General features: G+C 42.9%; 1 protein-coding gene across 1 annotated transcript in view; it reads left to right on the top strand.

The window, feature by feature from the left end:
• Positions 1–23,442, top strand: part of LOC122753362 (sodium/potassium-transporting ATPase subunit alpha-2) — a 39,988-nt gene extending 16,546 nt beyond the window's left edge. Inside the window, exons 9-23 of the mRNA XM_044000728.1 lie at positions 4,808–5,006; positions 5,845–5,954; positions 6,170–6,304; positions 7,652–7,841; positions 7,995–8,170; positions 14,740–14,876; positions 15,495–15,645; positions 16,288–16,456; positions 17,193–17,347; positions 17,699–17,822; positions 18,204–18,349; positions 18,801–18,931; positions 20,322–20,423; positions 20,578–20,669; positions 21,381–23,442. Of these exons, the coding sequence (XP_043856663.1) occupies positions 4,808–5,006; positions 5,845–5,954; positions 6,170–6,304; positions 7,652–7,841; positions 7,995–8,170; positions 14,740–14,876; positions 15,495–15,645; positions 16,288–16,456; positions 17,193–17,347; positions 17,699–17,822; positions 18,204–18,349; positions 18,801–18,931; positions 20,322–20,423; positions 20,578–20,669; positions 21,381–21,409 (2,046 nt within the window). The 3' untranslated portion in view covers positions 21,410–23,442. The remainder of the gene's footprint in view (positions 1–4,807; positions 5,007–5,844; positions 5,955–6,169; positions 6,305–7,651; positions 7,842–7,994; positions 8,171–14,739; positions 14,877–15,494; positions 15,646–16,287; positions 16,457–17,192; positions 17,348–17,698; positions 17,823–18,203; positions 18,350–18,800; positions 18,932–20,321; positions 20,424–20,577; positions 20,670–21,380) is intronic.
• The last annotated feature ends 3,620 nt before the right edge of the window (positions 23,443–27,062 follow it).

The following is a 27,062-nucleotide window of genomic DNA, read 5'->3' as shown; positions in this document are numbered from 1 at the left end:
CTACTCATCCCCAAGTCTATTATCAGGATGTGCTGAGGGAAAGGGGGAAAAGAAGTATTCTGAGGAGGAGAGTTAAGAGGCAGAATCACCTCTTACCTCCCCACATATGCATTCACTCCACATGGAGCTTTGAGTTCTCTTCAATTTAGGAGAGAAGAGAACTGTTAATGCACTTTGCACACTTAACCTAACTACTACCCTTTTCGAATCCATGGGCTATACATATAGCCTCCATTTTCTCATTACTCATTCATTCCTGAACTCTCAGCTTCCACTGAAACTGTTCTCTCAAAGGTCACCAATGACCTAATCACCACAGCCATCAGCCTTTTCTCACCCTTCTTGACCTATCTGTGGCATTTGATACTGACATTTCCATTCCTTCTCAAAACTCTCTCCCTTGGCCTCTAGGACATTACACTGTCCTGTTTCTCCTTTTTTTCCTCTACCTCCTTCATGGCTCTTCTTCTTCCTCTTACCACCTAGGATCACCCAGGAACCAGTGGGTGTTCCCTAAGGTTTTCTCTTTAAAATATCTTCCATTCACTGTTTTCTTTTGGTCTGTTTTTTTTTTATTTTACCAAAATGTGCATTACTCCTAAATCTCTTATCTATACCAGACCTCTCTCCAGAGTTAAAAGAGCTAATATGCACCTGCCTGCCAGACATTTCCACTTGGATGTCCCCACAATCACCTCATCTCAACACATGTAAAACTGAATTATCTTTTACCAAAACTAGTGCCTGTTTCTGGCTTCCCTTGTTGTTTTTTTAATAGTAATATTTTCCTAACACAGGCACCCTCAGATTAATTTTTACTTTTATCTTTGCCTTATTCCCACACCCAACCAGCTGCCAAATCCTGTAGATTCTAGCTCTGAGATGTTTTGTACATTATCTCTACTTTCTATTCCTACTTCTCCTGTCCTGAGAACCTGACTAAATGCATCAACTGTGTCAGGTGATTCAGGGGAATTAAGTATGAATAAGATAAAATATAGGCCAAGGCCTCGAGGAACTTATGATCTAGTAGAAGTTATAAGAAAAAGCACACAAATAACTACAGTACAAAGCTAATGATATGCTTTGTATCTTTGGTACTTCAAGAAATCCTGATTTCATCTGTGTTCCCACTACCAATATAGAATACAAGCTTTCAAGAACAGGGGAAATAACATAGTACAATGGAAAGAATACTGACTGTAGGTGACCTGAATTTAAATCTCACCTCTGGCCCTTATATACTCTATGACCTTGGGCAAGTCACCTAGCTTCTCTGTAAAATGCAGGGGCTGGATTAGATGGTCTCTGAGGTTCCTTCCAGCTATAGATCTATGATTCCATATATAAGCTATTATTACCCCCATTTTAGAGATGATATCAGGAGTCAGGAAGATTCCTCTTCCTGAGTTCAAATCTGACTTCAGATACTTACTACCTGTGTAATCCTGGGCAAGTCACTTAATTCTGTTTGCTTCAGTTTCCTCATTTGAAAATGAGCAGGAGAAGGAAATGACAGACCACTACAGTATCTTTGCCAAGAAAATCCCAAATGGGGTCATGAAGAATCAGACATGACTGAAAAATGATTGACAAAAGTGGCTAAGTTATTGAGGTTAATTAGGATCAACCTGGGGATGGATCTCTCCAGACTTAACTAGTTTGATTCTTGGATAATAGGATAATATATGTATATACCCATACTTGAAGCCTTTGCAATTTGGCAAGAACTATTCTACTAGTATAGCCTTTAAGAATCCAGAGTTACCTTCACATCACCATGAGATCTGGGAGCAGAACTTTCAAGCTATAAGACATAAAACATAAAATCATGTGAAGTACAGAGGAGAAAAAGATTGAATCTTTTTTGTGAGGCAATTGGGGTTAAAAGATTTGCCCAGGGTCACACAGCTAGTAAGTGTCAAGTGTCTGAGGCTAGATTTGAACTCAGGTCCTCCTGAATCCAGGGCCAGTGCTTGATCCACGGTACCACCTAGCTGCCCCCAAGATTGAATCTTTCTTAGAGGATGTAGCTTCTTGAAGTGGTAGGAAATAAGGTTGGAATGACAGGCTGAGGCTATATTTGATAAATTCATGCTGTCCATTGGCAATGGAGACCCATTGGAGATTTTAGAGCAGTGGAGAGATGTGATACTTTGACAGTGTAATGTGAGATGAATTGTAGAGGCATAGCCTAGAGGCAAGAAAACTCAAATCATAGATTTTTAAGACTGAAAGAGACCTTAAAAACTATTATAGTCTCTTCATTTTATTGAATATTCTCCATTTTACTAGTGAAGAAAAGAGGTTTACACTCAGGTAATAAGTAGTAGTTAGGATTTTACCACAGGCCCTCTAGCTTCAAAACAGGTATGCTTTCCACTACACAATACTGCCTCTTGACTAATTAAGAGTCTATTTTAATAGTCCAGGAGAGAGGCAATAAGGGTCTCAACTAGCAGCAGGAATAGAAAGGAAGAAACACGTGAAAGATATTTCAGAGGTAGAAACAAAAGGGCATTGCATCTGATTGGTTATGAGGGCAAAGAATAGAAATAATTCAAAGGTGATTCTGAAGTTCCGAACCTGGATAACTTAGAGAAAGGTGGTACCATGAACAGAAATGGGAATATAAGGAGGGAGACTTGCCTTGGAGATGATAGGTTTCGTTTTAGATATGTTGAATGTGAGGTTCTGGAAGGACTTCCAGGTAGAAATGTCCATTAGGTAGTTGGAAATATGGTGCTCAGAATATCTTGGAGCTCAGGATAAAATTTATGACTGCAGCTATAGATTTAGAAGTCAGTTACATAGAAATGATGACTGAATCATGGGAATGATTTAAAATCTAAGCCAAATAATTATGTGTTGTGGATGTTACAGATGCTTGCAATGGGTAGGAGATTGGATGAGAGCTCTATGTCCCTTCCATGTCTAAGATTTTATGATCCTACTTGAGCTAGACTGGTTTGCTCATAATTTCAAAGCAAGCCGTGCCTATTCCCTACCTTCATATCTTACAATTGCCTACAACCATAAGTTGCCAAGAAGGTGCCAATCTATAGTAGTAGAAGTTTTTTTCTGGGTACTTCCTACACTGATGAAATCAAAGTCCATTTTTTTTGTTATTTTTAGTTGACACAACCATGAGGTCAAAAGCATGAAGAAACCCCCTTATCCAGTAAACACTTGGTCTTCTTGCCAAGAGGAGATATAGCAGCCAAGAGCAAGACCAGTTCAGAATATAAACTCATTTGCAAAATTGTGCAAAGAAGGATGGTGGAAGGTTATGAGGGGTAACACCTCCCATGAAGGAAGAGGAAAAATAAGCTTACAGAAAACTTGAGTTAAGACCCAATTAAGCCAGATCATTCTGAGAGCATTTAAGGACAAAACTAGAGGGATAACCAAGAGACCAAAATAAATAAACAAATAAAGGAAAAGGAAAACATCTGTCAAAATAAATCATTTTCTCCTTTACTGATAAGTGAGTCCATTGGGTTCTGATTATTAATATCAAGCAAGATGCAAAATATGATATGCTTGCCAAAGTCATTTACCACTATCATGGTTTCATACAAAGTCCAAGGTGAAGAAAAATTCCTTGTAGATAATAATAGCTAGTATATGTATAGTACTTTAAGGTTTGCAAAGCAATTCAGAGGTTATCTCATTTGATCTTCACAAGAACCCTGTGAAGTATATGCTATTATTACCCCCATTTTAGAGATGATCAAACTGAGTCAGAAAGAGGTTAAGTGGCTTGCCTAGAGTCTTACACTTAGTAAGTCTTAGGTATGATTCTAACTCATGACTCCCTGACTCCTAGCTCTAACACTCTATAAACTGTGCCACAGAGCTGTCTTGGGAAGGTGTTATAGTTGATCCTGTTTTAAGATCGCATTGTGCTGACTATATCAGACTCTGTCAAACCACAGAGCCTCCTAAACGGTACTCATAATTATTCAAAAGAGTTCAGTATAACCATCCACAGGAGACACCAAGTAAATGAAGACTGCCTATCGTCCAGATTAGGGCATGCAGTTGGATGGACAGCCCATAAACCTGGTTTATCAGTATATGTATCTTGGATAGAATTGTCAATGGGATGATGAACTGGGCCCAGAATTGAACAGGAAAAGGAAAGCTTGTATTTGGGAAATTGGACAGGGCTTTCAAAGATCCCAAGCCTCTTGAAACGAAATTCCATTTTTAAAATACTGATATTCTTTCAATGACGTTACACGACTATAAATTATGGAATGCCACAGACTTTGAGGGATGAAAATTGTAGAACACCCAAGGGGCAATGAAGAGATTCATGCTGGGCCTGAATAGGCTGCCACATATTAATGACAATTAATTGCTGCGTGCTTGGTGGAGGGTTTATGGGAAAACACAGCAGGAGCATAGATTGTAGACATATCACAGTCCTCACCACTGAACATCACACATCTGGTTCTGTGTACCCACGTGACAGCTAACCAAAGCATTCAAAGTTGTGAGGCACATTTGTGTTTTGTCTCCCCATCTAGAGTGTTGGCTTGTAGCAACAGGGTCTATGTCTTATCCATCTTTGTATCTCGTGCTAAGTACTCAGTAAATATCTATTGAATAGATTAGTTGATGAATGAATAAAAGTCAGTGGTAGGGTTAGAAATGGAATTAGGGTTTAGGAATTAGGGACCAAGCTGCCAGGAGAAGAGAAAGACCATGCCCTCAGTCTTAGTCATGGAGAACTCTCCCTAGCACCAGACTTAGTTCCTTTTTTGCTTCTTTCCTCTTCTCTCCCCCACCATCCCTACAGGTGTGTCTCACCCTGACAGCCAAGAGAATGGCCCGGAAGAACTGTCTGGTGAAGAACCTTGAGGCCGTGGAGACCTTGGGATCTACCTCCACCATCTGCTCAGACAAGACGGGCACCCTCACCCAGAACCGGATGACTGTGGCCCACATGTGGTTTGACAACCAGATCCATGAGGCTGATACCACTGAAGACCAGTCTGGTGACACAATCACTGGGATACTCATTGGCTGGGAGTGTTGGGAACTGGGAGGGAGTTGAAGGCACTAGGAAGAAATGGGTAGAGGGTAAGGAAGAAGATAAAATGGAAGACTATTCAGGCAAGGGTCATGAAAAAGGGAAACCTTGTTCATGGCTCCCCAGTATATTTACCTAGGGCACTGTGGGGGGAAGTAGAAAGTTCTTTGGGAGGGCAGCTAGGTGGTGCAGTAGATAAAGCACCAGCCCTAGATTCAGGAGGACCTGAGTTCAAATCTGGTCTCGGACAATTGACAGTAGCTGTGTGATCCTGGGCAAGTCACTTAACCCTCATTGCCCTGCAGAAAAAGAAAAAGAAAAAGAGAAAGGAAAGGAAAGGAAAGGAAAGGAAAGGAAAGGAAAGGAAAGGAAACGAAAGGAAACGAAAGGAAACGAAAGGAAACGAAAGGAAACGAAAGGAAACGAAAGGAAGGAAGGAAGGAAGAAAGAAAGAAAAAGAAAGAAAGAAAGAAAGAAAGAAAGAAAGAAAGAAAGAAAGAAAGAAAGAAAGAAAGAAAGAAAGAAAGAAAGAAAGAAAGAAAGAGAAAGTTCTCTGGATTCAAGAGTCAGGAGACCAGGGCAGGGTGTAAAGTCACATCTCCTCAACTAAATGTATGATCTATGAAGCCCTGTACAAGTAACAACCTTCACTGAACCTGTTTCCTAATCTGCAAAATGGAAATATAATAATACTCGCTCTCCCATGCTCACAAGGCCTCTGTGAGGCTCAAATCAAAACAGAACACTTTAAAAAGCTCATACAAAATAATTCTATATAAACACAAACCATCATCATCATCTAGGTGCCACATTCGACAAACGCTCCCCAACGTGGACTGCCTTGTCTCGGATCGCTGGCCTCTGCAACCGTGCAGTCTTTAAGGCTGGACAGGAAAACATCTCTGTCTCTAAGGTAAAGGGAGCCAGGACTAAAAGGGGGCAAAGGGGACGTCAGGATTTCAGTGATGACAGTTACTTCAAAAGGCTTCCCTTATCCTTAAAACCCCACCATGGCTTCTCCCAGCCCCTTTGGTGACATCTCAGTGATTGTTCTGTGACCCCCCTCCCCCATACCAACCCTAACAACCTCGCCCGCCCACCCAGTGACAATAATTCTTGTTTTGGCAGAGGGACACGGCTGGTGACGCCTCTGAGTCTGCTCTGCTGAAATGTATTGAGTTATCATGTGGCTCGGTTCGGAAGATGAGGGAGAGGAACCCCAAAGTGGCTGAAATCCCCTTCAACTCCACCAACAAGTACCAGGTATAGGACATAGTCCCAAAATGATACAGGAGAGAGGTGTGGGACAAATGCAGGCAGGACAGGAGGAAGAAATAGCTTTTATCTCCATCAGGAAACAAGAACAGTCAATAAGTTATAAGTGTCTATGGCCTGAAGTACATGCCAGGCTCTAGGAGAAAGAACACTTTCAGAGTGAGATCAGGTTCCTGCCCTTAAGGACTTTATAGTTTAGGGCAGAGCTGAGAAACAGATAATGATTTTATCTGAAACACAGATAATGCTAATATTTAATACTAGATGGTAAATATGTTGAGATACAGAATTAAAGTTCATTTTGCAGTAGGAGGAGTGAAGGATTTGTTAGGGACTGGAGCAAATATTCACCCTCTTCTGCCTTGTATCTGTATGATGACAAGCCTCATTCCCCACCCTTCAACCCCCGAAAGCCCCCCCCCACTTGCCCCTCCCCTCCAACATCCCTCCTGAAAAAGTATACCAAAAGGAGCACCAGACTTCTGGTAAGAAGGAAGATGGCTTCAGACTTCAGCTCTAATATTTACTTGCCATAGGACCCTGGATAAGTCACGTGTCCTTTCTGGGTCTCAGTTCTATTATCTATAAAACAGAAATAATGATACCTGCACTCTCTGAATCATGGGGTTGTGTATTGTGGGGAAATTGCTTTGTAGGCTTTAAAGTATCATAAAAACATGAATTGTTACCTCTAACCAGGACACTGTCCTCATTTCTTTTTATAATAATAGCTGACATTTCTCTTAACACTTTACAGCTCACAAAATGCTTTTCTCACAACAACTCTGTGAAGTAGTTTAAAATAACATGTCTAAATAGCACTTTTAAGATTGAAAAGTATTATTATTCCCCTTTCCCCGGTAGGAAAACTGAGGCTGAGTCACATGACTAGCTGGGAGGGCAAGGAATCTTTTTTTTTTTTTTTAAAGCAGGGGATTTGGAGTCAGAAGATTTGGATCGAAATCCTGGCTCTCCCATTAACTAGTTGCATTTCGTCTTACAAGCTTCTGCTTACAGAGGAGAGGCATGATGTACTGGTTCTAGAGTGAAAGGACCTAGATTCAAGTCCAGCTTGTGATTCTTGTTATCTGTGTGCCCCTAGGGACAAGTCACTTAGCATCCTTTGGCCTGTTTCCTCATCTATAAAATGAGTGTATTGGATTAGATGGCCTCTGAGCCCTCTTCTGACTGGAGACCCATGATCCCAAGACCCTAAGTCCTGTGTTTTCTGATTTCAAGTCCACCCTACCAAGCTACCCCTGACCCCAGTTTTCCATTTTTCCATTGGCTTTGCCTCCAACACCCTCCCTAACATTGCCTCTGTTCTTTCCCCAGCTGTCCATCCATGAACGGGAAGACAGTCCCCAGAGCCACGTGCTGGTGATGAAAGGGGCTCCGGAGAGGATCCTGGACAGATGCTCCTCCATCCTTGTTCAGGGCAAAGAGATTCCTCTGGACAAGGAGATGCAGGATGCCTTTCAAAACGCCTACATGGAGCTGGGAGGACTGGGGGAGCGTGTGCTTGGTGAGGGATCAAGGGGGCTTGGGGATCAAAGGCGATAGGGTTCCAAAAAGGGTTAGGGAGCCTCTCTCTTGGTATCAAGCTGCTTGTAGCCTGTTTACATTCCCAGTTGTCTGCCAAGTCTCTCCCTCACACCTCCTTTTCTGTTCCCTCCAGGGTTTTGCCACCTCAACCTACCCTCTGCAAAATTCCCCCGGGGTTTCAAGTTTGACACAGATGAGTTGAACTTCCCCACAGAGAAGCTCTGCTTTGTGGGACTCATGTCTATGATTGACCCTCCCAGGGCTGCTGTGCCTGATGCTGTGGGCAAGTGCCGAAGTGCAGGGATCAAGGTACCCCTTGCCTCCCCTCTGCTCCCTTTCCCCTTCATCTGCTCTCTTCCTTCCCTTTCCCTTTCTCCTTCCTTCCTCTTCCCTGACCTTCTCTTTCTTTCTCTTCTTTCATTCTTCCTCTAGAACCAAGGATCTTGGGACTCTTGCTTTGAGAAAATAAAGATCATTGTGTTAGAGATGTACTCACTGCTCTTAACCATTCTTCAGCCCTTGAGCACTTGTGCTCTCCCCATCTACATAGTGGAATCACTCCCTGGGGGTGGTTCTCACAACTAGCTTGTACATAATCTGGGAAGCTATAGCTGCACAAGCTAGGGGTACCCATGGCTGGGTTGACTCCCTATGCCCTTTATTTTATTATTATTATTATTTTGGTGAGGCAATTGGGGTTAAGTGACTTGCCCAGGGTCACACAGCTAGTAAGTGTCTGAGGCCATATTTGAACTCAGGTACTCCTGAATCCAGGGCCGGTGCTTATCCACTGCACCATCTAGCTGCCCCCCCCCCCATGCCCTTTAAATCAAGCTTCACTCTAGGAGTAAAGATGAACCTCTTGGGAGTTTCCACCTGGACTAGTCTGTAGACTGTGGAGTATAGCACCAGAACGTCCCCTTACTATTCACTCTCACAGACCACTACTATTTCCTCTTTCCCTCTAGCTCACACACTTTTCCTGAAAGTCATTTGGGCCATACTAAACTCTGTACATATTTTATTCATCAAACAATCTGTCCTCTACTTTTGTTTTTCTTTGGGGGGGGTTGTTTTGTTTTGTTTTGTTTTTGTGGGGCAATGAGGGTTAAGTGACTTGCCCAGGGTCACACAACTAGTAAGTGTCAAGTGTCTGAGGCCAGATTTGAACTCAAGTCCTCCTGAATCCAGGGCCGGTGCTTTATTCACTGTGCCACCTAGCTGCCTCCTGTCCTCTACTTTTGACATATTTGCTCCCAATCCTCCAGGAGCCAGATCTCCTACCATCGCGCCAAAAATTATCACCACCACCAAAGAAACATTTTAACTCCTTAAATAGCCAAGGAGTTTGGGAGAAGCAGCTATGTGCCCATGCTGCCTTCCCTCTACCACTATCTGCTTTTCAACTAGCACATAGCCCAGATCTACTCTGGGGTTGAACCCTTTGGTAGTTCCTCTCTGCTTCTGACAGGAGGCTCTGTCCTTCCATGCAGCAAACTCTGGCTCCATAGTCAGAGAACCAAAACCCACCTCTGATTCTTACTACTTTTATGAGCTTAGGCAAGTTACTTAAATTCCCTAGCTTTCAATTTCAACTGTAAAATGAGAGGGTTGGGCGAGATCAAAGCTTCTTAAACTGTGGGTTGTGACCCAATATGGGATCACATAACTGAATGTGGAGGTTGCAAAATATTTGGCAACAGTAAAAGGTTATGTATACCTAGATTATATACCTAAATACCCAGGGTTGCATAAAAATATCTCTGGCAAAAAGGGATCTTGAGTGGAAAAAGTTTAAGAAGCTCTAGTCTAGATGATCTCTGAGGTCCCTTCCAGCTTTAAGCAGAGGTGAGAAAGTATAATGGAAAGAAGGATGGAGGCAGCTAGATGGCTCAGCGGATAAAGCACCCGACCTGGATTCAGGAGGACCTGAGTTCAAATCCGGCCTCAGACACTTGACACTTACTAGCTGTGTGACCTTGGGCAAAAAAACAAAAAACAAACAAAACAAAAAAAAGAAGGATAGACTGGAATCAGAAAGATATGGGTTCTAATTCTGCCTCAGATACTTACTATCTGTGTGGGCAAGGCAATTAACCTCTCCATATAGTAATTTCCTCATTTGTAAAATGAGAAGGTTGAACATAACAATTTCAAAGGTCCTTTCTAAGATCCAAATCTGTTATTTTATTCTCTAGCATCCCTTGATCCTCCTGGGGAAAGTTAACCCTTGCTTTTATGTTCTTTCTCCAATCCCTTTTATTAAATGAATTATTTTTTTTTCCTGAACCCTCTCCTTCTCTACCATAATTTACTGTGTAGAATCACAAATGCTTAGAGTAAGAAAGGACCTCAGGTACCTTCCTCTCTGCTTATAAACATGCATTACCTAAAGAAATAGGAGGCCAAACAAGGAAACAGCCATCAGATTCAATACACCTTAGTCTCTTCCTTTTCTACTCTATATTCGACCTCTGCTTTTTAGCATTACAAAACTGTTGGAGTGAAGCCCCTTCTACATCTTTCTTCCAAAGCTACTGGCCTTTGTCACTCCCAGCCATGACAGCTTCCTTTCTCTTAGTCGGTAAAGACATAGGTTGGGTTTTTCAAAAGGGCTTTCCTAGCATTTGGGGGGAAAATAAACTTAGCAGAACATGGTGGGAAGTACTCTAAAATAACACCACTTTCATCATTATCATCATCAATGCTGTCATCTTTATCATCATCATAGCAGCTTACTTTAATATATCACTAGAAGGTTTACAACGCAGCTTACATATGCTATCTTGTTTAATTCTCACAACTCTGTGAAGAGGATAGCACAATTATCCCTGTTTTATAGATGAAAAACCGAGGTTCCTGAGGTTTAGTTGCTTGGTTTCAGGGTTAATAAGTGATGAGGTGAAGACCCAGGTATTCTGCCTTCAAATCCAGTGCTCTTATCATGTGTAAGAAAGTCTAGGCCACAGATGGAGGTTCCTGGACCCACACAGATCTTGGGAATATTTATCTTTAGTGGCTATGACAGAGAAGCTTGAGAAAGGCACAAGAAAACAATTAAATCAACTATTGCTGGCTTTCATAAAATCCAAATCCATGAGTGTAGGGATTCCAGAATCTTGCCCTTATAGCTTCCTCATTCCTTATTCACCCATCATGGCAAACTCATGACTTGTCTCCACTCTGTGTCTCACACTGCCACCCATGACCAACTATGTGGAGAAACTGCAGCATCTCCTTGGGTTCACCAGTTCCACACCCCTTTGTATTCCATCCTCATGACTGAGTAGGCTGGATCTCTTCCAGCTGTCATGTGGCATAGTGGATATAGTGCTAACTGAAGAGTCAGGAAGACCTGGATTAAAATCCTGCCTCTGACACTTATTTTACCAGTTATGTGGGCATAGGTAAATCACTTAACCTCTCTGAGTCTCAGTTTCTTTGTCTGTAAAATGGGGGTGGGGGTAGCTAGGTGGCACAGTCATAAAGCACTGGCCCTGGATTCAAGAGGACCTGAGTTCAAATCTGGCCTCAGACACTTGACACTTACTAGCTATGTGACCCTGAGCAAGTCACTTAACCCTTATTGCCCCACAAAAAATATATATAAATATAAAAAAATGTAAAATGGGGGAGGACTATAATACCTGTACTATTCTCCATGGTCTTTCAGAACACATAGAAAGCAACTCAGTCATTTTAGCTGTTCTTTTAACACCTGAGGATATATAGTTCTATGGAGGTTGTAAGGGTAGGTGGCTGGTTATGATGCTTAAATGAGATAATTATATGCAAAGTACTTTGCAAATTGCAAAATGTTGTATGAATGTCAACTGTTATTATTGTCTGCCTTAGGAAATAATATATGTATATTTATGTAGCACTTACACATACATATAGCACTTTGTGATTACAAAATACTCATATATGTATACATATATTATATATGTATATTATATGTTTGTATATGCCTATTGTGTGTGCATGTATGGCATATACATATATACTGAACAACAACAAATATCTAAAAAGGTTTTAGCAAAGCATTTTTGTTGGAAGGAAGCCTTTAGAGGACAGCTCCAAATATTTGTGCTTAGCTTATGCTGCTTAACATTTCTACTTATGATTTGGATAAAGGTGTATCTATATACTCTTATCAAATCCTCAGGTAATACAGAGCTGGAAGGGTTAGAAAACACAACAGATGGTCTGTCTATTATGGCCAAAAATGTTGACAGGCTAGAATAGAAGCAGATTCCTGCCAGAAGCCTACTTTTGTATGATCCACCAGCTAAGAATGGTTTTTACACGTCAAAATAAAGTTTTATTGTATTGAAAAATGGTAACCAAAAAAAAAACAAACCGAAACCATTCTTCTTTAGCAGCCCATATAAAAACAGGCAGCAGGCCATATTTGGTCCTCTGGCAGTAGTTTGCTGACCCCTAAGCTAGAGCATTGAGTTGAATCAAATAGAATGAAACGTAATAGGGATAAAGTCTTAAACTTGAGCTCAAAAAATCCATTTTCACAAGTACAAGATAAGGGCGGTATAGTTAGATAACAGTTCATCTACAAAATGGGAATGTTAGCAGACTGCAAACTCATGATGAGTCAGCAGGATGATAAGGCAGCCAAAAAAACTAATGTTGCTACTTCCACCAACTACCCCTAGTTCTTCCCTCTAGGGCCAAACAGAACAAGTCTAATTTCTCTTCTGTGTCAGTCCTTCAAATACTTGAAGACGATCATCCTATTTCCCCTCTCTCTTCTCTTCTCTAGACTAACATCCCCTGTTCTGTTGACCTACATTTATAGGGCCTGAACTTATATGGGCCTTCACCATCATGCTAACGTCTGCAGACTCTCCAATTTAGCACAACATTCCAGGTGAAGTCTGACCGGGGTGGATTACGGTGGGACCATCTCCTCTATTCCTGGAGACATGACTATCTTAATGCAGCCCAAGATCACATTAGTTGTTTTTTTTTTTTTTTTTTTTTTAGTGAGGCAATTGGGGTTAAGTGACTTGCCCAGGGTCACACAGCTAGTAAGTATTAAGTGTCTGAGGCCGGATTTGAACTCAGGTACTCCTGACTCCAGGGCCGGTGCTCTATCCACTGCACCACCTAGCTGCCCCTTTTTTTTTTTTTTTTTTTTTTTTTTAGTTGTTTTTTTAAAAGTAAGCTGGGCTACCCTGAGAGGAAGCAGGTTGTCTTTCTTTGGAAGACATGGAGCAAAGACTGAATGACCATTTCCCAGCAGTGTTAGGGAAATCTTTTGATGAGATGGGTTGGACTAGATTGTCACTGTGGTCCTTTCCAGCTCTGACATTGTATGTATTATGTATGTATATGTGTGTGTATATCTATTTGTGGTGTCTGTGTTTGTGTGTATGTGTGTGGTTTGGATGTGCTTGCATGTGTGTGTTTGTGGCATGTGTGTATATGGGGCAGGGGCAGTGGCAGGGGTTGGGTGTTTGTATTCTGTGAGAAAAGCACTGGATTGAGAGACAAGAGAGACCTAGGTTTGAGTTCCAGGTCTGACACTAACTGGATGTATGATGTCTCTGAGCTTTGGTTTTGTCATGTGTTTAATTAAGATGTTAATATTTATGCTCCCAACCTCACAGGCTTGTGAGGAAAGTGCTTTATAAACTCTTAAGGTGTTTCTTTTTGGAGGGGGAGCAGAACAAGACTGGGCCCCAGATTTCATTGGTATGTTATTGTTGTTCAGTCTTTTTCAGTTTTGTCCGATTCTTTGTGACTCCATTTGGGGTTTTCTTGGCAAAGAGGTGGGAATGATTTGTCATTTCCCTCTCCAGCTCATTTTAAAGATGAGAAAATTGAGGCAAACAGGGTTAAGTGACTTGCCCAGGGTCACACAGCTACAAAGTGTCTCAGGCAAGATTTGAACTCAGGAAGATTTTTCCTGACTCCAGGTCCAGTGCTCTATGCACTGTGGTACCACCTAGCTGCCCCATATTGGTATAGTAAACTCCCAATCAGGAAACTCCCTTTAGTAGGGCCACTGTCCTACAATTTATAGTCTTAGAGGGTTCCCTGGTAGTACTGAGAAGTCAAGAGACTTGTCCAGGGTCCCACAGTTAGTGGATGTTAGAAGCAGAACTTGAAACCATGTTTTTGTGGCTGCAATGTCTACTCTACCTAACCTCTAGATCAGTGATGTCAAACTCAAATAGAAGTGACAGCCACTCACACTGTCTAGGGTTGGTCTTTTCTTGGAGGTCATTAGAGTTAAGTGACTTGCCCAGAGTCACACAGCTAATAAGTGTCTGAGACCAGATTTAAACTCAGCACTTCCTAATTCCAGGGCTGTTACTCTATCCTCTGTACCACCTAGCAGCCCCCTGACTTAGTTTTAAAATGTGATATTATTTATGCTCTATTGTGTTTTTATTTTTTTATTAAATATTTGCCAGTTACATTTTAATTGGGTTCCTGCAGCACTTAAGAGTGTTGTGAGTCACAGGTAGCCAGCAGGCTCCATTGTAAGCATTTAAAGCATATTGACTTTAAGAACCAGGTGAATTATTGGAGATGTTCTTGTCCAATTCTCTCATTCTCCAGATGAGGAAATTGAGACCTCTGAGGGGCATTATCATGCCCAATGTCATACAGCTAGTGATTTTCAGTCTGGCTTATAACCCAGGTCTCCTGCCTCCCATTTCAGTATTTTCTCTACCATCCAGGGTCACATGTCTAGCAAGTGACAGGAGCCAGACTCAACTCCCCCTTAGTGTGTAGTTTCTCCTCTGTTCCCTACATGAGGATGTACTAGAGGTGTAAGATGTGCCTCTGCTGCCACTCCAAAGAACCTTAATAGCATTTTCCCTGTCTCTTCTTTGTTCTCCCTCTAGGTGATCATGGTGACCGGGGACCATCCTATCACAGCAAAAGCCATCGCCAAAGGTGTGGGCATCATCTCAGAGGGGAATGAGACAGTTGAGGACATTGCTGCCCGCCTAAATATACCGGTCAGCCAGGTCAATCCCAGGTGAGGCCCGTGTTGGATGCCCCGACCAGGGATGAGCTAGAGCTGTCAGAACTGAGGCCAAACCGTTCCATTTTTCAGTCTGAGCACTCACACCTCGGAAAATGGCAAAGGCTACAAATTAGGGCTTGATTTTTTGTTTCATTGATTGTCTAGACATAGGAAAGTGTTCAAGAAAATGTGCAGATTAAACTTAAAAGTGTGTCCTGCATACTTTTCTTTTCTCCTGGAGAGCCCATTGTTAAACATTTACCAGTATGCCACTGTCCCTGACCAAATGCCATCTTTATCCACTACACTAGATGGATACCCCTCCCATCCCATACTACCTCAGAAGTGAGTGCCCCCTTGTGGGGCTCATAGTACACATCCTGGACCCCTAAATCTCCCATGTCTGGCCTCATGAGTAACTTGTTGGACTGCCTTGGTCCTTCATGCAGAGTTTTTGAGTCTTCTTGGTGGGTCTTCAGCCCTTCCTCAAAGGACAGCCCCTGTAAGGAAATGAAAAAGCTGAATCCCAGAGAGTAGCAGGACGTGAGAACAGAGGAATGAAGGGATCGAAAGCCTGGGGCATGGGGACAAAGGTCAGTCAAATTGTGTGTTGTCCCCTAACCAATCCAGGGAAGCCAAGGCCTGTGTGGTGCATGGGTCTGACCTGAAGGACATGTCATCAGAGCAGCTGGATGAGATCCTCAAGAACCACACAGAGATTGTCTTTGCTCGGACTTCTCCACAGCAGAAGCTCATCATTGTGGAAGGATGTCAGAGACAGGTGGGAAAACTGAATGAGGTGAGGCTGGGCAGCCTTTTCAGCTATCAGGGATGAATAGAAAACCCACTGTACCTGAGGAGATAGGATAGGGAAACCGGGCCCGGGAGACAGAGAGCTGTCAGAGGAATAACTGGGATGAGGGACCATGATGCCTCTGCAGGAGAAAAGAAGAATGGAGGCATCATGGCTGTCTTCAGTATTGGAAAAGAGAGATCAAACTTGTTCTGCTTCATCATAACGGACAGAACCAGAAGTAATAGGCACAAGGCACAAGAAGGTATACTTAAGCATCATGTCAGTCTGAATAGTCCAAATTAGAAAAATAGAATGGATTACCTTGAGAGGAAGTGAATTCCTCATCATTGGAGTTCTTCAAACAGCCCTTTTGTTGGGATGTGTTAGGGGGATGGGTGGCGTGTAGTGGAGAAGACACTGAATTTGAAGTCAGAAAAACCTGCGTGCCTCATTTTCCTCTTGGTGCAATGGTGGGGGGAGGGGGAGGCGGATGGGATCAGCCTCCAAGATCCTGTCCGGCTCTAAATGTATCATCCCACAATTCTTGTTAGATTAGGTAACCTCTGAGGTTCCCTCTGACTCTGAGGCTTGGCAGAGACTCTGCCTCTGATGGTGTCTTCTCACCAGGGTGCCATCGTGGCAGTGACTGGTGATGGTGTGAATGATTCTCCTGCACTGAAGAAGGCTGACATTGGCATTGCCATGGGCATCTCGGGCTCTGATGTCTCCAAGCAGGCAGCTGATATGATCTTACTAGATGACAACTTTGCTTCCATTGTCACTGGAGTGGAGGAGGGTGAGTAGGGTGCCGATGGCTGCTCTCCAGCTCATTCTTGGCACATTTATCACGGTTGAGTCAGATGCCAATCAGCCATCAGGGCAGGAAATTATTCTTTGCTAAGATCTCACCAAAGGCTAAAGTGAAGGGTAGAAGGTTAGCTTCCCATTCTCCTTGTACTGTCTTCTTCCTGACATTTCATTCCAATTTAAATCCTCTGCCTTTTCAGCCAGGATTGTGGGATTATGGTATTGATAGGGTTTGGACCTGGGAGAGTCCTTAGAAGTTTTGTCTAATCTCCTCATTTTACAGATGAGGAAACTGAGGCCAAGAGAGGTTAAAAGTCAGAAGTACCATAAGCAGTAAAAAAGCAGAACTGGAATTGGAACCTGGGTCTTCTGACTTCCAATTCAGTGGGTTTTTTTTTCACTATATCACATATATCCAGTAGTTCAGGTAGCTAATTATTCCAGAGCCTGCCTCAGTTCTCCTCAATTTCAAGGTTTTCCTCTTTCAGGAAACAGAAAGCATGAGGCATATACAGAAAATAGAGAAACAGAACCAGAGAGAGAGATAGTTATTGATAGTCTTCTCTGTCACTGATGTTCTCCTGGCCCTGGTCTCATGTAGGGCTCTTCTCAGTGTCCTCCAATTCCCTCACAGACTATTAGACCACAATGTAAGAGCCTAGCCTGGTATGAGTGGGAGGGGTGGTGCCTCTGATATCACTGATATTCTAAGAACCTACCCACAGGTCGCCTGATCTTTGACAACCTGAAGAAGTCCATTGCCTACACTCTGACCAGTAACATCCCAGAGATCACTCCTTTCCTGCTCTTTATCATTGTCAACATCCCATTGCCTCTGGGCACTGTGACAATCCTTTGCATTGACCTGGGCACTGATATGGTAAGTCCAGGGATATGGCTGAAGGGAAACAGGATGTGAGGAAATTATCAAGGTCGGAGGTGGGGGGAACCTAGGACAACTAACTGGCCTAAATATTGATTCCTGTTTGGTAGAAGGAAGACTTGATTTAAGAGTTGCTTCATATCTCTTAGAAATCTTAAAATTCCACAGAAATTATTAATATTGTTGAATCTACCAAACTATAAGTTCAGTAAGGGTAAGGACCTTGCTCATCTAAACTTCATATCTCCCCCAGTGCCTAGCATAGTATTCTGTTTACAATAGATGCTTAAATAAAAGTCGGTTGAATTGAATTCCCATCTCCTCCCCATATCCATTTCCACATACCAGGTACCAGCTATCTCCTTGGCCTATGAGGCAGCTGAAAGTGACATCATGAAACGCCAGCCTCGGAACCCACAGACGGACAAGCTGGTGAATGAGAGGCTCATCAGTATGGCCTATGGTCAAATTGGTGAGGTTTGAAGGGACTCATTGCCTCAGAGTGCGATTACAGTGTCAGAATCATAGAGCTTTGGAAGGGACCTCAGAGACCTTCCAGTTCAACCTCATTTTACAGTGGAGGAAACTGAGACCCATGGAGGTTAAGTGACTTGCCCATGGTCACACAAGTAGTGTCAGATGCAGAATTTGAACCCAGGTCTTCAGACTACAGTACCAGTGCTCTTTGTAATGTGCACCTCTGGCTGTTTCCCAACATTTGAAAAGATTAAGTTCTCAAAACTGCCTTAAGTCAGGACCCAGTTTAGTGTTGAACCTTCCCTTCTTGGTCCAGGTTGTATCTTGTTTCCTTCTCTAACTCATCTCCTACTCCTGTGGCCCTCACTACTCACAGGGATGATCCAGGCACTGGGTGGCTTTTTTACCTACTTCGTGATCCTGGCGGAGAATGGTTTCCTACCCTCAAGGCTCCTGGGCATCCGACTCGATTGGGATGATCGCTCCAAGAATGACCTGGAGGACAGTTATGGACAGGAATGGGTAAGCAATTTGAGTGAGCCTGGGTGGGTACCAGTGGTTTGAACAGGTATCCCCTGACCTGGCTCTTTCCTCTGTCCCTCCTCACTCTGATCCTAATTCTTGACTCCATCCTCCTCTTTGTCTCCATTCTCCTACCTAATTCTACTCCCTCTTGTGACCCCAACCTTCTCTTTGACTAAGCTTTCTTCCTGACTGAGCCCTTCCCTCTTCCATTTGACCCTCCTTTCTAACTAACCCTTCCTTTCTGACTGACCTCTCTCCTATGACTCTACTCTCCCTTGGTAACATTTTCTTTCTGCACTGTAACCCTGTCTCTGACTCCAGCTCTCCCTTTGACTCCATCCATATCCATACCTGGATTCACCATTCTCTCCTTGACCTTGACTTCTATAATTCTACCCTGACCACACCTTCCCCTCTCACTCTAACCCCTTCTGTGCCCTTTCTCCAGACCTATGAGCAGCGGAAGGTGGTGGAGTTCACATGCCACACAGCCTTCTTTGCCAGCATCGTAGTTGTGCAATGGGCTGACCTCATCATCTGCAAGACCCGCCGTAATTCTGTCTTCCAGCAGGGCATGAAGTGAGCACCCCACCACAAAGCCTATTTCAGCTCCCCCAGCGCTGGCATGATCCCACAACCCTGATTCACCCTGACCATGAGCTACCCCATTTTCCTCTGTTGGGATCAGGATCAGATTGTAATCACTCAGCTCTAGGCATGGTATTGCTTTGGAGGTGGGGAGGAGGAGGAGGAGGAATTTGGCAGCTTTAATTCTGTTTCCTGATGCTGGGTGGGTACAGATCTCTGGAGGGTGCCACTCCTATCCTTCCTTCCCACCCCTTCTGCTCATTTCTCTTCCCTTACTCTACTTAAAACAACAACAACAACACATAGACTAATAGAATGTTAGCTCTAGAAAGAACCTTAGAGGCAGATCATTTAGTACTGCCCCTTCATGTTGAAGATAAGGAAATCAAGTGTCAGAGAGGGAAAGTTATTTGCCCAAGGTCAAAGGTCAAAGCCTTTTCCAGGTGGACCCTAGATAGCAGACTTGACCCGGGTTACTTATGTAACCCTTATGATCAAGGAACAAGACATGGTCTCTGGCCTCAGAGAACTTCCAGACCGTAAAAGAAGACAGTGTATAATAAAGTACTAAGCTGTTGGTGAAATTTAGAAAGATTAAAAGAAGGTAAAATGAAAATATTCTTCAGTTATAGGAGACAGATGAGAAGGGGAAAGGAATATGGCTATTAGAAACATCCAACTTTCTCTGACAAATTCAATAAACATTTTATTGGCTGCTATATCAAGGCACTGTGCTAGGCCCTGAAGATACAAAGATTAAAAAATGACACAGTCCTTGACCTCAAGGAGTTAGATAGAGGGAGGAGAAGAGGGGGATGAATATAACATATCCAGGAATAAGTATAATACAAGGTCAGGTGTGATGGAAGTGTGAGATTCAGACAAAATGTGTTCAAGGAAAATCTGAGGAAGAGCTCATTTTCAGCTGGAGGGATCAGGAAAGATGTCACCAAGGAGGGTAGTCTGCATGAATGTATGGGGAGACAAGATGCCATCAAGTTTGGTGGACAGCTGGTACCATAATTTAGGGTTCATGAAGGTAATGACCCAGTAAATAGGGAGAGATGAGAGAGAGACACAGACAGACACAGAAGAGAGAGAGAGAGAGAGAGAGAGAGACAGAGACAGAGACAGAGACAGAGACAGAGACAGAGACAGAGACAGAGAGAGACAGTGACACAGACAGACAGAGAGGAAGAGGGAGGATCTTGAGGAGAGGAGGTGTTGAACAGCTGCTGTGGGGAGTGTGCTAGGGAATCAGTAAGAGATGAATTTAAAGGATTGCTATGAAGTCAGGCTGAAGAGGATAACTGTGAGTAAGCACTTGAAGTCACACAGACCAGAATGGAAGGCTCCCCTCTAACATCAATTTCTTTGCTAGAAACAAGATCTTGATCTTTGGACTGCTCGAAGAGACAGCTCTGGCCGCCTTTTTGTCCTACTGCCCAGGCATGGGCCTGGCCCTACGAATGTACCCGCTCAAGTGAGTGCCCAGGAGGGGGCAGGATGAGGCAGTCCTTTACACAGAAGCAGAGGGAATGTGGGTGGAGGGTTGTTCATGTAACCATAGCTTGGATTGCTCTGGGTGTCTCACCCCATATCCTGATCCCACTCTCCTTCTCCCCCATTCTTTACAGGGTCACATGGTGGTTCTGTGCCTTCCCCTATAGTCTCCTTATCTTCATCTATGATGAGGTCCGAAAACTCATCCTGCGGCGCTATCCTGGTGGTGAGATTCCCCTTGCCTCAGCAACCCAGCTTGTCTCCCAACCCCCTAACCACACGCCCAAATCCAGACACCCACCATTGACTTTCAGTGCCCTCCGACCCCAGACTTCCAGGTGGTTTGGGGCACTGTTCTCTTAAATCCTGGCCTCTGGTATTCAACAGTCTTTCCCCTGAGTGATGTAGTAGATGGACATCTGGATTTGAAGTCTACTCTTACCTCTTCAACCCTGATCAAATCATTTCACCTCTCATGGATTCAGTTTCCTCATCCTTAAAATGAGAGGGTTGTACTCACTGATCTCTTAGGTCCCTTTGGGCTCTGATCTATCTCCCTATGATCCCTATAACTCTTAGACTTCAAATCTCTCCCTCACCTGTAATTACAGTCTTTCAGCCACTCCAATCTCTACCTGATTTTCAATTAACCAACAAATGTTGAGTGGGTACCTTAGATGTTCCTTACCCTGTGATAGATACAAAGTTTTCCCATTTCTCAGTCCTATTTGCACCTAGCCCCCGTCTTATTTTCCCCTCTAGCCCTTACTGTCTACAATCTTGTCTTTCCACCACCACCTCCTTCTTTTCCTCCTTGTTATATTTCCAGTCCCTTCTTGCCCCCACCTTCCAAGGCCCATTGTGCATAACCATCACTGCCCTGAGTCCCTAAGAAATTCATTGATCTTCTCCCTCACGCAACTTTTCTCTCCAACAGGCTGGGTGGAGAAGGAAACTTACTACTGAGCTGAGCAGAAGATGAAGCAGGCACCAAACAGATAGGGGTGCCCTGTTGGGGGGTGGGAAAGGGTGGGTGCATAGGAGATACACTTGTAGGAGGGTCGTGGGGAGGTGGGGGGGCAGCCCAGCCAACTGAGGTTTGGGCCAGGGTAGGGTAGGAATGGGGTTTAGGGTGATTGCCCTGTAGACCTAACTGTGAAAAATCAGTTTAGACACTAAATGTCGGGATCCCCTCCCCAGATCCTATCCCTACTGTTCTTCTCTTCTGCTCTTCATGGTGGCTTGGAATCCTTCCAGCCCTCCATAACTACCAGGAGAGATCAAGTTGTAATAGCAGGTATGAGTCTGAGGTGTTCAGGCTTGGAGAGAAGATTGCTTAGGCCCTCGGGGACCCAGAACCACTGTGTTCTCTCACCTCACTCCATTCTCTGTTACCACCTGTTCTTTTTCTCTCCATCCAACTCTGTCCCCAGTGATCCCCACTTCTCTGCCCCAGACCTCAAAATCACCATCTACTTCTGCTCATAAGAAACAGGAGTCTGTGAAACAGGAACCGAAGACTAGGCCTTCCCTGTAGGGACTCCCCCAGTAGGGAACAGTGTGAAAAAGGTAGAAATGCTCTAATTCAGAGAGAGACAAGGCCAAATAGAGAACAAAAGAGAGGGAAGAACAGAAAAGGGGGAGACCCCGTAGGGATAGGATTAGTCATCAATTGATGAAAGAAACAGATGAGGAGATAGATTGAAGAGGGATGGTGACAGTGGGTTTTGGAGCATTTTGACAATTTTATCAACAAGCCTTGTCCCAGATCTGTGTCCCTATTGTAGAAGAGGGCCCAACCCCCAATCAGCAGACATCCAAACTCTAATTCTTAAAAGAATGGTGTCAGGTGATGCTAAAAACAACAACCACCACCAAACACCAGCCACACCCTGAGACAGGTGTTCCCAATGAACATAAGGTGAACAACAGCTTCTCCCTCATATTGTTCTGTGAGCTGGGATGCTGAGTCCTCAAGATTCTCCTAATCATATGGAAGAAAGAACCTACTAGGTCATTTGGTCCTTCAGTCCCTATGAGGTTTTCATGACCTGTCATGGTAAATGTGGGTAGAATTCAATGCCTGCCACAGTCAACTTAGCCCTCAAGAAGAAAGAACCCAGGTTTTCAGAATACAATTGTGACCCAGAAGACTCGACAATCCTATCAGGCTTAGTGTCACCTTGGTTCAGAATCTTTATACAAAAAGGGATAAAACCACTGCTTTAAGAATGCCCTTTGGTGTCAAGGAATGCAAGGCAATTTCTGACCAAATGCCCTTCACATAGTCTGAGCAGTCCTCAACATTACACAAGCTCCCTGAAATGGAGGGGTCACCCTCTACAGTAATTGAATTCCTTTCCCCTACTACTACCAACCTAGTACTTTCACTCTTTGGGCATTTTCATCTTTTTTCAGCTTTAGCTCAAGGAACAAAAACTATGCCCTATAGAAAGACCCAGGAAGCATTGAGCAAGTGAGAGAGAGAGAGAGAGAGAGACCAAAGGGAAAAGGGAGAGGAAGAGTGGCTACAAAGGGGTAAAAACTAATAGGTAAGGAAGAGAAACAGATGGAGAACAAATTCCCTAATAAAATTCCAATTGACTGCCCATATTCTTGAGTTGCACCAGATAATTTTTTAAATTAGCAATTGGCTGAGGCTTGAAAATCTTATTTATGAAAAACCATCTTAAGTTGAACCCTACTATTTGGGGATTCATGATAATTCAGACAAAAGCCTATGGAAAAAAGGAATTTGCTAAGTTAAATTAAATAATAGCATAAAAAGGATTATTGGGGGCATATTTAGTAGTCAAAGCAAATTATAGTCACTTAGGAGCATTTATTTACAATGAATTACTCTGAATGTGCTAATTACAAATGATTTTTATCTATTCATTAAAGAAGCACCAAGAGACTTGGTGAACCTTTGTTAGCCTTTAGTTTGAGTCACTGTATGTACTTTAAAAGTAATAAATGCATTTCCTTTTTAAAAAGTACTCTTTACTTCAACTATCTCAGTAATTCAAACATCTTTCCTCAAAAAAAAAGGCATTTTAGCCTATTTGTTGTTGTTGTAGCTGTATTTGATTTGTAAAGGGATAGAACTAAAGGAAAAGATTCCTTCATTTAACAAACATTTAGAAATTTCCTACTCTGGGTAAGACATTGTGTTTAGTGCTAGAGAGATGCAAAGTCTAGGTAAGACACTATTCCCTAACCTCATAAAACTTATAGCTAGCAGGGAGATAAGACATGAACATGAAGAACTAGAATATACAATATTACATGATAGTGAAGAACTAGAATATGCAATATTATATGATAGTACATTATTGCTGTTCAGTAATTTTTCAGTCATGTCCAACTCTTCATGGCCCCATTTGGGGTTTTCTTGGCAAAGATACTGGAGTGGTTTGCCATTTCCTTCTCCAGCTCATTTTTCTGTTGAGGAAATTGAGGCAAACAAGGTTAAGCAACTTGTCTGGGGTCACACAACTGGTAAGTATCTGAGGTGAGATTTGAACTCAAGAAGATGAGTCTTCCTGACTCCAGGTCCAGCACTCTATCCACTGTACCACTTAGCTGCCCCATGATAGTGCATTAGACAATTACAAAACAAAGTACTCTGTGAGATTCTTGGGACTAGAACAGTCAGGGAAGGTAACATTTTAGCTATATTTTAAAGGTTGATTATTAGGATGTCATCAAATGAAGAAGAGGAAGGATACTGGAGGCATAAAGAAGAATGTGAGAAAGGCACAAAGGTGTGAGTATGTGTACCTGTGTTGGGGGCAGAGGTCTATGCAGAGAATAGACTGGTTTGGCTGAAGCATAAAGTGTGTGGAGGGGAATAGTATGAGATAATGCAGGAAAGGTAGGATGGTAAAGGGAGGGAAAGAGTGAATGATAGGTAGAGAAGCAGGGAAGGGCAGATACATAAAGGCACTGTGTCAAAGAAGACCTGGGTTCTACCATGTACCAGCAATTTGACTATGACTCCTATGAATGCCAGTCTCCTTATTTGTGAAATGGGTATAATGGTATTTACATTACCTACCTCTGAAGGGCTATTGTGAGGAAGGTGAAAAGATCACTTCTAGACCTGGACTCAGGAGAGACCCAGCTTCAAATCCTTCCTTAGATACCTAGTAACTGTATAGCTATAAGCAAGAAAAGCCTCTTTGTGCCTCAGTTTCTTCAATTATAAAATGTATATAATAGCACTTACCTCACAAGTATTCTAAGGAAGAAATAAAATAATGTGTGTAAAACATTTTGTAAATCTCAAAATGCTGCTTACATGTTTTCTTCTTCTTCTTCTTCTTCTTCTTCTTCTTCTTCTTCTTCTTCTTCTTCTACTACTACTACTACTACTACTACTACTACTACTACTACCACCACCACCACCACTACTACCACTACCATTATTACTACTACCACCACTGTGGCTACTACTACTGCTACTGCTACTACTGCTACCATCAGTACCACCACCACCACCATTACTACTATAACAACTATCACTACTACTACCACTACTACATCACAAACATCCGTTATTATAGAGAAAAGGCTTTAGGAAGATCAGTTAAAAATGACCTCCAGGAGCATGCAGCAGCAGCTTCCTTCCTCATGACTGATAATCCCAAACGTGGACCCCCACCTCAAAGGGAACCCAAGAGTCAGAGCTCATCCAGCATCTTTTCTAACTGAGTCATTCTGGGTTAGGACTAGACGTTCAATTGGGAACGGAATCCCACAGGACTGGCTTGGTCTCCGTTGTTCCAAAACAGGATGTGAAAAATCTCAAGGTTAGCAAGATTCAGAAGGTTGAGGGGGAGGAACAGTTCAATCAGCAATATTGATTTGCTGCTCACGCTATGCTATAAATATTGGAGGGAAGATAACAACAATAACAATAATAATGATGTTGTTTATATCATGGCAATAGCTCCCATTTATGGAGATCTTTAAGGTTTACAAAATGGCTTTTGTCCATGAACCTCTGATGCAAGTAGGGCAAGCATCATTACCTTGATTTCACATGAGAAAGATGAAATTCATAAGTGTAAGGGTTAGAAGGAATATTCATGATTATCTTGTCCAACTCCCTCATTTGACAGATCTAAAAAAACAGAGGTTCCAAGGTTAAGTGAATAGCCCAAGGTCATAGTTACAAGTAGCAGAGTCTAGATTTGAACTCAGGTCATTTGACTCCAAGCTCAGTACTCCTTCCACTATATGGGAAAGCAGCATGGTATAGGGGTAATGATCCTGAGCTTAGAATAATAGAACTGAGTTCAAATCCTGGAACTATTTACCAGCTATGTGACTTTAGGCAAACCACCTTTCCTCTCTGGGTCTCAGTTTCCTCATCTGTAAAATGAGAGGCTTGGGCTTAGATGGCCTCTGAGGTCCTTTCAGTGCTAAATCTATGACTCAGATCTCTCTTTTAATTCTATATCACAACCTGGTGACTTCCTCAAGGTCACAGAACTTGTGTCAGAGCTGGGTCTTGGGCCCAGATTCCTAAATCTCCTGGCTTCAGATCTAGTACTCTTTTCCAGTCCACTAACTATATGGTCCCCACTTCAGTGTTGGACCTTAGAAAAGAGACAGACATTTGTCAATAAAGGTCAGGACAAAGTGAAGAAGAGAGAGCCCTAGATTCAAATCCCTAGGAGGTAAGATAAAAGCAAAATTAGGGGAGGGTGAGTTGGGGAGAGACTTTTGGTCCAATGTGGAGAAGTGTGACCCCCAAAGTATTGGGGGGATCAGAATAGTAATAATATCAACTTCAGCCCTCCCTCGCTTAAATCCAATTCAGTGCAAGTCATGACATCACCTCCCGATATCATGGTCCTCTTCAAGAATGAAGGAAAAGGGGCAGCTAGGTGGCACAGTGGATAGAGCACCGGCCCTGGAGTCAGGAGTACCTGAGTTCAAATCCAGCCTCAGACATTTGACACTTACTAGCTGTGTGACCCTGGGCAAGTCACTTAACCCCAATTGCCTCACCAAAACAAACAAACAAACAAGAATGAAGGAAAAATAACAACAATATCACCTCCACAGAATCATAGATTTAAAGTTAGGAAGTGCCTCTGAAGCTACTTAGTCTTAACTCTTCTTTTTATAAATGAGGAAATTGAGACCCAGAAAAGTTTAGTGACTTTCCCAAAGTTAGACAAGTAATGAACAGTTGTGCCTAAAATTGAACTCGGGTTCTCTGCAAATCAAGCATTCTTTCCATTGTACCCCACTATATCCCACCTTTACTACTCCCTCCAAAGGCCTTGGGATGGTAGAGGGGAAGTTGCCTACCCTTGCCACTCTATCACAGAGTCTTTTAAGAAGGTAGAGCAATACAGAGATTCATGGTTTCATATATAATCATCATTTTATCTTCTGCTTTGTATATGGGAATAGAGGGACAGAAGTGTTTGTTAAATACAAAATTTAAAAACAAACAAACAAAATAACCTAGAGTTCATAGGGTTCAGGGACCACAAACTTGTTCAAAGGTGAGGGGTGAGGGTTGAGGGGAATGTTACCAGAGCCTAGTGCCTACACAGACCCTAAGGGTTTGTCTAGCTGATGCTACTTCCCCACTTTT

Source organism: Dromiciops gliroides, chromosome 4 (genome assembly GCF_019393635.1).
Source record: "Dromiciops gliroides isolate mDroGli1 chromosome 4, mDroGli1.pri, whole genome shotgun sequence".
Taxonomy (NCBI): Eukaryota; Metazoa; Chordata; class Mammalia; order Microbiotheria; family Microbiotheriidae; genus Dromiciops; species Dromiciops gliroides.
This window is presented reverse-complemented; position numbering and strand designations above follow the sequence as displayed.